Source organism: Vombatus ursinus, unplaced genomic scaffold (assembly GCF_900497805.2).
Source record: "Vombatus ursinus unplaced genomic scaffold, bare-nosed wombat genome assembly UNPS02014818.1, whole genome shotgun sequence".
Classification (NCBI taxonomy): Eukaryota; Metazoa; Chordata; class Mammalia; order Diprotodontia; family Vombatidae; genus Vombatus; species Vombatus ursinus.
Window position 1 is genome coordinate 24,247,548 of NW_020954596.1, and position 11,448 is coordinate 24,258,995.

At 36.8% G+C, this 11,448-nt stretch overlaps 1 protein-coding gene across 5 annotated transcripts in view; it reads left to right on the plus strand.

Moving 5' to 3' along the window:
- The window catches only part of CC2D2A (coiled-coil and C2 domain containing 2A), a 163,170-nt gene that overhangs the window by 54,646 nt on the left and 97,076 nt on the right, over nucleotides 1–11,448 (plus strand). For all 5 annotated transcript variants that reach the window (XR_003566823.1, XM_027836462.1, XM_027836460.1 and 2 more), the window contains exons 14-15: nucleotides 180–412; nucleotides 4,172–4,349. Coding sequence is in view for 4 of the 5 variants with exons in the window: in XM_027836462.1 (XP_027692263.1) it covers nucleotides 180–412; nucleotides 4,172–4,349 (411 nt within the window). In the remaining variant the exon portion in view is untranslated. The remainder of the gene's footprint in view (nucleotides 1–179; nucleotides 413–4,171; nucleotides 4,350–11,448) is intronic.

An 11,448-nucleotide genomic window follows, 5' to 3' on the forward strand; every position in this document is an offset into this window, starting at 1 on the left:
AAAATGTAAGCTCCTTGAGGGCCGGATCATGACATATACTTCTTTACATCTTAGTTTGCATACTTTTTGCCTTGCCCAGTGCTAGATCCACGAAGAGTGTGGGTAGTTCCAGAGTGGAATGCAATGTGATAGTAAGATACAAGGATGAAAGCTTTGTAACCTTACTTTCTTTTGTGTAGAGGATCAAGAAAAAGAAAAAGAAGTCAAAAGAAGAACAAGATGAGGGAACTGAGGAGTCAGAATATGATGAGGAACCTGTAAAACCCACTCCTCCAGAACCTGTTGATAGGTCTACAATAGAGCAACAGGTTAGAGAGAAAGCCTCACACAACAGGAGGAAACCTGGAGAGCCTATTTTAGTCCCTGAGCTGAGCCTGGCTGGAAGTGTGACACCCAATGAGCTCTGTCCAAGGTAAGATGGTTCTCAAACTTTAAAGGAATCTTTGATCCACAGCTTTCCTCGTTTGTAACTTTTTACCTACCCATGGATACAAATACTGTGGCTATATACCACATTGGTCTAAATATAAACTACATCCCTAAAATAAGATCTGTTAAAAGGAGATAGTGAGATAAACACAAATCTTTCTATTCATTTATTTATGTTGTTGATCAGTCATTTTTCAGTCATGCACAACTCTTTGTAACCCCATTTGGGGTTTTCTTGGCAAAGGCTAGAGTGGTTTGCCATTTTCTTCTCCAGTTCATTTGATAGATAAGAAAACTGAGGCACACAGGGTTGAGTAACTTACCCAGGATCACACAGCTAGGAAATGCCTAAGGCCAGATTTTAACTAAGTAAGAGTAGTCTTCCTGACTCTGGTCCTGATACTTTGTCCACTGCACCACCTAGGTGACCATATTTAAGTACACACAATGAAAGACATATTCTCAAGACCATTGATATACTCCTTTCAACAATGCAGATTGCAAGTCTTCTCTACTTTAATAATGGTTGTTCATAAATTGTTTTGGTTAAAAAAAAAAACTCTTGAGGGGCAGCTAGGTGGCACAGTGGATAGAGCATCAGCCCTGAAGTCAGGAGGACCTGAGTTCAGATCCAGCCTCAGACCAAACACTTGACACTCACTAGCTGTGTGACCCTGGGCAAGTCACTTAACTCCAATTGCCTAAGACAAAACGAAACAAAAAAAAAACTTCTTGATCTGGTGATCAACCTTTAGCCTTTCTATTTAGTTGGACTGGTCCTCAGACAACAAACTAGACCAATACTCAATGTCTTTCTAACTTTGTAGGACATCCCTGAACATGTGCTCCACTGACATCACCTTATCACCTTCAAAAGTACAGAGCCAGCTTCCCCACCCTCACCCCCACTGATGGCGCATTGGAGCAGGACTTTAGTGGGGGCCTGAAAATAATTACATAAACTCGTAATAATTTATAGACATATATGCACATTTACATACACACATATGAGAAACAGTATGGCACAGTAAATGGAGAACCAACATCAGAGGCAGGGTGACCTGATTTTAGGTCCAGTTTCTGACATGTTCTGCCTCTAGGTCAGTCCTTTAATCTCTTGGGTCACAAACAACTTTCTAAGACTCTAAGTTGCATAAAAGTTTCTGCTCTCCACTGGTAGGGAGGATGTCCTCACTGGGAGTTTCCACATAAATGAAATTACAAGTCTGGTTGGGGATTTATGTGTGTATGCCCTGGAAAAAGGTTATCCTGGCTGTTGCTGTTGTTTTCCCATTTCTGTCAGAGAGCTTACAATCTGGAAGGGTACTTTTCTTGCATCCAAGGAGTATTTATATAACTATGAAGTTGTGTCATCAAAAAATACAGTTGTAATTCAGATACGTTAGTTATCTCACAGGAGAAATGATCTCTTAGGAGCCTCATGGATCATTTTGGTCTTTAAGTAGCACACTAGTGGATTATTTATTTATTTATTTATTTATTCACACTGAAATGTTCATTTGCTTTTCAATTTGCTCTCTAGTGAGCTTCTTCCCTTTCATAACGAGTTTTTTAATATTATTTGTTTCTGAATCCTACATATAAACAAATAAGCTCTGGTTAGCAGTTAAACACTTTTGAGCTACACATAATGTATTTTTTAAATAACCTCTTCAAACAACAACATTCACAGGACTATACCAGGGATGGGAAACCTGCAACCTCAAGATCACATATGGCCTTCTAAGTCCTTGGGTGCAGTCTTTTGAGTGAGTCCAAGTTTTACAGAACAAATCCTTTTATGAAGGGGATTTGTTCTGTGAAGTTTAGATTCAATCAAAAGGCCGCACTTGAGAACCCAGGGGACCACATGTTGCCTCGAGGCTGTAGGTTCCTCACCCCTGGACTATATATTTTGGGGTTTTTTAAGGGAAAAGGTGGACTCCAATTGTCCATCTTTAAGAGTCTTGCTTTAAGAGGCTTGCAGAGTTTTTTTGTTTATTTGTTTTTGTTTTTTTCCTGTCTCAGGCTGTCTCATTGAATGTTCCCATTGCCATACCAAGATTTGGGCTATTCATCCTAAATTAAGCCAAACCAAAAGCAGCCACCATCTTTTTCCTTTACCCAAGTGATCAGTGAAGCAGGACAGGGGGCTGCCTCCATAAAGGACTTCAGTTCACTGCATGGGATAACTGGGGAGTAAATTGTTCATCAGACCTTTATGTGACTTTTCTTATTTCCTACCCAACTAAATCCACTAGAATTTGGGGGTGACACTTTCTTAACAGTTGGTGTTAAATGCTCATTAATATGTTAATTAAACTGCAGCAGAAATTGAATATGTCTGGGCTGGTTGTTGTTACTCGTTCTCAAAGAGAACCAAAATGGCATCACTATGTTGGGGTCAAGATACAGTGTGCCCAACTGCAGCTGATCAGACCAATATGAGTTTGGAAGGCTCTACCACAGGTTGGGCACAAATGGTCCAAATGAACATTTGGAGTGGAGATGTGTCTGGGTAAGGGCATGAAAAACTTTAAAACTGAGTCTCTGTAAATCTTAGACCTGATTTGGACCTTGATTTCATGATTTGGGTGGGGCTTTTCCCCCCTTTGTCAACACTCTTCTTCAGTGACAGCCCTGAGCCAATAGCTGTTTTTTGAGGATAGCATCACAAATGTATATAGTGAAACTACAGCCAGCTATTTTTGTTTTTCCCTTTTTTTATCTTTACATTTATATGAAAGATTTTTACCACTCACATTTATACTTGCTACTCTCCTGGATTATTGTATAGTAAGCATTTGATTAATAAATATTTATTAAGCACTTACTATAAGCAAGGTACTATGTTGTGAGAAGATGGGCTTACAATATATAAAGTTGGCAAGACAGGTTCACAGATAATCAAAATCTAAGGTAGAAATTAATGTGTTCCTAGAAGAGGTACAAAATCATCCAAGGTGACAGAAATTAATTGACATTATAATAAAATATAAGCTACATAGGGCAGGACTTTTTTTTTGTCTTTGTATCCACAAAGCCTACCATAGTGTCTTGCACATATTAGAGGCTTTGTTACTGACCTTCCATATCGTAAGTATATTAAATTGTACCCTAGAAGACAAGAAAGGTCTACTAAGGGGTCTCTTATGGTCTGAAAATACTTATGTAATTTCTAAAATGCCTTATTTATGACCAGCAAAATCTGGTCCAATATGAGATGACTTTGTTGTATGCTACAATATACTAGATTATTTGTGAGTGAAAAGTACTGCCAAAATGCGAAATTCTCTCACTGAGTCTATATTTTGAATACCCTTGTTTGATATATAGGCAATGCATTCCTAGAAGCTTCTCACAAATACAATGCTCCATCTATGACATGGTTTGCAACACCTGCTGGAAGGAGTAAAGAGGTTGGAGACCAGTGACACACCAAAGCTCATTAAAATTTATGTGTTCTTTTGATGCAAAGTTTTAACTTTGTCAGTTTCTACTTCTGTATTAGAATATCATACTATACCAGTCTCTGCGAGGCATGGTCATCTGCTCTTTTGGTCGATAGTGATTGTAGACGTGCCCCCAAACTGCCAGAACTTGCCTTTTTTTCTGTAAGATAATACTTTTGTTTTTAGTTTGGGCAGCTTAGTTGTACATTTGGTAGATGTTCCTTCTATTCTTTATCAAAATTTGCACTAAGGCTGCATGAAAATGTGATTTTATTTTTGTAATTTCCTAGGGCAGAGATCTTGAGAAGAGAAGACGTAAGGAAGCGTTCGGTATTTTTAAAAGTCCTTTTCAACAACAAAGAAGTTTCAAGGACAGTCAGTCGTCAAATAGGCATGGACTTCCGAGTTCATTTTGGACAAATTTTCAATTTACAGATACATAATTGGCCAGAGAGTTTAATACTTCAGGTAATAAATCTAATTTTTGTAATTATTTTAGGATGTTTTAACATGCATTATTTTTAAAGATAACACTTGTAATGACTCCAGAAGATAAATTGGCTATTTGCTTCTTCAGGTGAAGAATAGGACAAGGTTTGTTACAACTTCCAAGACTCTGTGACTCTGGGTAGAATCTCAAGGACCTTTTAAAAGTACTGTGGGTGGGGGTATTGCTGACTCTGTGACCTTGGTAGAGCAAGTATGGGATTTTTTGCAAGGACCGTTAGCCCCATTGACTCCATGGGAATGGTTTTGAGAGAAACATTTCTAAATCCTATGACTTATGCATTGGGGTTGGCAACAGTAGACCTGGGATCCATTCCCCTAGAATCAGCTTGTCCTAGGTAAAGATACTCCAGTATCAACTCCTGGAATGCATATAGGTAGGGATAGGCTTAAGAATAGGTGGTTGTGCCAAAATCAGAGGGTAATATGATTTTAGGTGTCCCAAGAAAGCTCCCTTGCTCAAAATATCTCCTCAATGGTACCTTCTAGAGCCATACCTGGATGTCAATATTAAAGATATAGTCTCTAGTTTTCAAGAGTCTCATATAAGCATGGGAAAATCTATAAAGTTTAATGAAAACAGACCAGTATTGGAGTCAGAAGATCCAGGACTTATTCCTACTTCTGTCATTTACTAGCTGAGTAACTCATTTCCTCTCTCTGAGCCTCAGTTTCATCTATAAAACGACGATAATACCTACCTTATAGGGCTGCTGGGAAGATACATGATAATAGATTTGAGAGCCTTTTACAATCCATGAGATTTATTTATTACTATTGTCATAAAAATTTTAATAACAATGAGGAAAGCAGTCTTAAACCTTAGTAGCTAATTCCTTTGGGAGGATTATAATGGCTAGATGATAGAGGAGAGAAGGGAAGTCATGGGACATGGGACATAGGGATGCTCCTCCTTACTTTTTCCCTATCTTTCTCTGTTTTCTGACCCTAATCCTCACCAAGCCTGCCATCAATATAGTAAAAAGTTACTAAAAGAGTCTGAACTAAGGTTCTCATTAAGAACCTTTTAACCTCTAAAGTAGAATAATATTGCCTAACTCATAAAATGCCAAAGAATATCTGTTCCATTCCAGATTCCTGAAGAGGGATGAAACAGTCAGTATATCATTTTTAAAATTTGATATCTTTTATTCTTATACCATTTTCCTTTCCCAACATATCCCTGTCATCTTCCCCTTCCAGATGCATTACTAAATAGCCTCTTTCAGGCTTTATGAGAATTTTGGGGCCTTCTAAGAAGGTCTGTAGTACAGATGTGCCTCATTGTAGAGAATAGATGTTTTCCTGAAAAGATATTTATAAATCCTCTGGAGAAGCCTTTTATAAATGAAAGAAATCTTTTACAAAATAAAAATCATCCACTTTCATGTGACTTGTTTTGACTATGAACAAGACAGTCCTCTTCAATGTTAAATAAGAGGACTGGTTCAAATGATTTCTAAAGTCCTTTCCAGTCCTAAATAAATTATCATATGGGTCCACATTTTTCATTGATTTGTGCTTAAGAGAAAAGTAGATTGGAAATTAAACATTATTATACTGAGATGATCCCAAATCCCAACTTCTCCTGCTTCCAGAACTCCTTTCCTTCTGTCCCTATAGCTACCAGTCTTTACAGGACTCCATTGGTAGCCAGAGGTACTAGGAAAAAGGATGAGGGGCCCTAAAGGCAGATACTGGAAGGCACTAGAGACAACCTTCACCAACATTGGCCAATAATTAACCCTGGCATTGGAAGTAACTGATTCCTTGACATAAACTAGAAAAACAAATGTGTTTGTTTTCTATCTTGCCCTTTTCCCTTTCTTCAAGTATTTTTTTTCCACTTTCAATTTATAAAGTTAAAAGCATTAAGAATTTAAAAAATTGTGTTCCCCCATATACTCATAACAGTTTAATCAATAATGTCTGCATAACACCCAAGGACATCCTTTCATAATCAGAGTCCTGAATAATCCTATCATCATCTCAGTTTTTAAATTTATATTTAATTTGCAATTCTCTACTCAAAGAAGAATTTTAAAAGAAAGTAAAATATTCAGAAGCTATTCCTCACAGATTAATATGAGCTATTTCAAATGATCACAAAGTTTAGTAATATCACCTTTATTCAGAGTTTATTAAAATTGTGTTATCTCTATGAAATCATGAGCCTGAAACATCTGGCTCAAAGCATTTTCTGGAGTACTACAACAGATGAAGTGCTATTCATTAAAACTGTGGATGTTTCCATGGATGAATCCTAAAATTTTCCTCTAAATTTTAAGTAAGGAAAATAATAATTCCAATGAACCCCTCCCTGTTTAGAACATTTGAAAAGCAGAACTTATTTTTCTACTATAGTAAGTTCAATGTGAATTTGAAATGTAATAGAGGAAGGGGAGAATGTTTTAAGAAATACAAAAAAAGCATTGGGAGGCAGCTATGTTTTAGAAGCACATAGAGCCTTTGACTTTTCTTTATTGATAGTATTTGATTCTTCCCTGGCTTCACTGAGTATTGCTTTAGGAAAAGGGTGTCCTATCCCTAGTCTGCTCCTATTTCTTCCCCCCCACTGTCATCTTCAGAAGTGAGAAGGAAATTGCTTAACTGGTAGGTTTGCTTGGAGATAGAGCCACTCAAATAGAGAGTTTTGACAACTGTAGGCTTGATGTGATTGAATCTAGTGTCTAAACTCCATTTTTAAGCATCTCATATCAAGAAGAACAATCAAAAATGGCTAATCCTGTTCTTCCCTGTGGTGCTAGGATAAAAATCCCAGTTCCAGCCATTGCTTAACAGGAGGAAGTTGTTTTCTTTTAGTTAATCAATTCCCATTCACTGTACCTGTTTGGAATTGTATGGAGGGGATTCAGGCTTGCACTAGATGTTGCATTAAATTGTCTCTAAATTCTCTTTCCAATTAAGAGACCCCATGAGTCTACACTTGTGTACATTATGCTACCAAAAATAAATTTCAAAATATGTTAGAAAAGATTTATGCTTCTTATTATTCTTTAAGGGATCTAGGAACTCCTTAAAGTAAGTCCTGAAAAGAGGTGATGACTTCGTAAGAGACTAGAGAATATCTAAATAAGAAAGCCTCTTTTAATGAATGAATCTACACCCAGTAAATCAGTTTATGTGATTTTTTTTTCTTATGTTCTGAATCTGAAGCTTTCTACTCCCAAAAGTAGGTTTGGGAATCCTGAGATGAAAACACTCTGCCCAATTTGGGTCTTAGGGTTCTGATTGGGACTGTGATTGATGTCAAAGATCACTCTGTATAGATTTTGGTTCTACAAAGCTATGATAGCACATCTGCAGATAATCATTGATGTTTCCTCCCATTCCTCCCCCGCAGAGGGAAAGATGACCAGAGGAAGACCAAGGATAGCCCGTGAAGACCAGATAGAAAGGCTAGAATGAAGAGAGGGAAGCACAGCAAAGATATGAAAGTAAGGCCGCAGATAGTAAGGGCTACAGCCTTTGAAATGGAAACCAGTCTTACACTGAAAAGGCAAAGAGAGAGTTGAGAAAAACAAAGTGCTTCCGCTTCCTTCCCTCTAGAGGCCTGACCATTTTCCTGCTCATTATTAATGAAATACTGGATTACCTACCATTTTTATTTATTCCTATGTCATCTTGAAAATGCCATCCATCCGTTTATTCATTCATTCACCAACTTTTTTATGACCCACCCCTGAAACCTCATATGACAATGTTTTGTACTACTCTAATATACTTATTATGTATCATATATGTCATATATGATGGTCCTGTCTCTCTTATGCCTTTCCTAGACCATATGCTCCATGAGCATGGACCGTCTGGATTTTGTATCTCCCCATTTATCGAAATGAATGGAATTTTCTTAGGATCTAGCACAGTGTTTTGAATACAATAGGTATTTAATAAAAGTTTGCTGGATTGAATGTGTTGAATTTATTTACATCTATTATATACAATGCCAAAGTACTGGGTGAGATACAAAAAAACAAATCATGGCAACTGCTCTCAGAGAGCTTATAATCTAATAGAGGGAATATAGCATGGGTGTAAACATGTAAGACTATGAAGCAATAGAATATGATGGGAGCAGTGAAGTGTTGTGTAAAGTCTGAGGAAGAAAAATTTCACTAATGTGAGAGCAAAGGTAGTAGAGAGGCAGTTTGGTGCCATGGTAAGAGTCAGGCAATGTGGAGATTTCAACCCAGGCTCTGCCATTCATTGCCTTGGTGAACCTATGCAAAGTCCCTTCCAAGCCTAAGGCTTTTCCTCTAAAAAGTAAGGGATTGAACTCATTGATCTCTGAAGTCCCTTTCATGTCTAAATTTATAATCTTGTCTTAATTATCAGCACATGAATAATTTATTTCACATATTTCTGCACACAAAAGTTTCCATGCTCCATAATATTGAATCTTTTAGCAAGCTGTGTCAAAATTAGGATGTTTATTTTACTTTTGAATAACTTTAAAAAAAAAACAAAACTAATTCTTTAAAGTACTATGAAATAATTTTTAAATGAAAAGATAAAGTTGTAATATTTCCCAGATCCAATTGTACATAGCTTAGGACAGCTGGCTAGTATCTAAATTGTGTAGCATCTTTTTAGAAAATAAAAATTAATTAAAGTTTTAAACTTGGCTAGATACTAAAGCTTTCTGTGGGGATTTAATAACTGATCGTGGAGTGTAGTGGATTTGTGGCATAATTTGTAATGACTGAAGTTACAGATGAAATTAATTTGGGGGGATATTTCATTTCAGTTCTCAGGGAATATTTATCTATATCAGAAAAGTAATACACTTTTTGGAAAATGTCCATGCAATTGCTATCTTGGAATTAGGAAATAGTTCAGGAATTGCTGGCCGTTTTAGGAGAAAAATTGATGATACCCTCTGAAGTACATATGAGTAAGACCATGGTCATCAAATTTTGACCTTAGTGTCTACTGCATTTTGACCAAATTCATATATTCCAAATCTAAGTTCAATTGATTAATCAACTATTATTTCATTTAAAATGTTTGATTGGTCAAATGCTTATTATGTAAACCAGCATTTTGCAAGGAGAAGATACAAGAGAAGCATATTATTTGCTCTCTAAACTTTTTTATTTAAATATTTTTTTATTTAACAATCATTTATACTCTCCTGCCTACCACCAACTGAACGAAAAAGAAAAAGAAAAAGAAAAAGAAAACCCTTATAACAAATATATAGAGTCAAGCAAAACAAAATCCCACATTGACCATATCTAAAATGAATGTGTCATTCTGGATCTCTGAATTTTGTAAGAAGTTCATAGTCTAGTTGGGAGAAACATTTAATTCAACAAGCATTGACAACTACTAGTCATGAATCAGTTAGAAGTCAATATAAGGTAATGGGCAAGGTACAGGCAAAGTGTCACTATTGCAATAGTCCAGGCACGAGGTGATAAAGAGCTGTACTAGGGAAGTGATATCTAACTGATTCATGTCTAGGAGCTGCCGATGCTTGTTGAATTAAACCTGTTCCCCCAACCAGACTGTAAACTTCTTACAAAATTTAGAGATCCATGATGCAGAGCAAGGTGACAGAAAGAGAAGAAACTGAGAATAGAAAAATAAGTTAGGTACCCTGTAGGAGTAATCAAGACATGAGATTGTCTATTGGAATGGTAGTACTAGACATGGAAAATCCAAGGAAATCTAGGACACCTGACAAAGAAAACTGAAAGGACTGGGTGACAGTTTGGATATAGAGAAAGAAAAGGAGACATGTAGCAAATATCATGACATGGTTTGGAGACTATTGGTGGGTGGTGCCATTGCAGAAACCCAAGGAAATGGGACAAAGTTCGGCGTCAGGAGAATCACAAGCTCTTCCGAAGTAAGGACTGAGAGGTAATTCTTGGATTCTCATTTCCCTTGTATGTCCTTTGGTTATTGCAAAATTTAAATTTGGACTAGAAATCAAAATGCCTTGTGATAATTACCTCTGTTTCTTAACTTGCCACCCACACTTATGACTTTGACACTATATGCATCTTTATGGCTCTCAAGAATAAGCATCTGATATAAACTATTGGGCATCTCCTCCATTCTTTAGAGGCATAAACTCTCCTTAAGAATAAAGCATGATTAGTTTTTATGCTGCTGCCATGGGGAAAGAGAAATGGAAACTTCCATTTTAACCCAGCTGGCAATTTTTACTATTTTATCGTTTTAATTTCTCCTCCCTAGGCTGCTCTGGATTTCTCTGGCTCATCCATGGAGTTGAGTAGAGAAGAAAAATCTATAATTAGTTGGATAGATATGCCATCTAATTCTCTACTCGCTGACTCAGTTATTGTTTACTTGTGGAAAGAACCCATGTCCCATTAAGATAGGCTTTATATGAGATGAGCATTTGAGGAGATTAGCCCAAGAGTTATTTTTTTCATTCTTGCCTTGGCTACATTAGGCAAATGAGCTGTCAATAACTTGGGTTGTTGAAAGATCTGAAGGTGGAGTGAGGAGGATTGTGAATAGGGAGCCACGTTGGAGCCAGGAGTTTTGTGACAGAAAATGTCTGGGGAAGATTTTACTGGAAACTGAGTATGGAATGAGTTGGAGTGAAGAAAACTGAAGGAAGGAGGATCAGTTGGGAAACTAGTATAATAATCCAAGAATACTGTGACAAGGGCTTGGACTAAAGCAGTGACTGTAGAAATGGAAAGAAATGGCAAATTGAATTTGTACACTGAGAATAGAGAAACAAGATGTGATAATTCCCTACGTGTAAGCAGGGTGAAGGAAACAGCTGTCCAAACGAAGTTCCATTCTTTGCTCTCAGAGAGTTTGACATTTTGATGTGCCTTTAGAACACGTTGAATTAATTCTCAAGACTCAATGTTTCTTGAATTGTATAGCTACTAAGGCAAAAGTTGGAAATGCATATAGTTTGTAAATTATTGTACAAGGATGGGATTTGTCTCATGCAAGACATGTTAGTTAAATAAGTTTTATAAGCAAAATAAGAAACTCTATAGAAGTAAAATTCTGGAGCATTTGTAATTAGGGAAAGAAACAT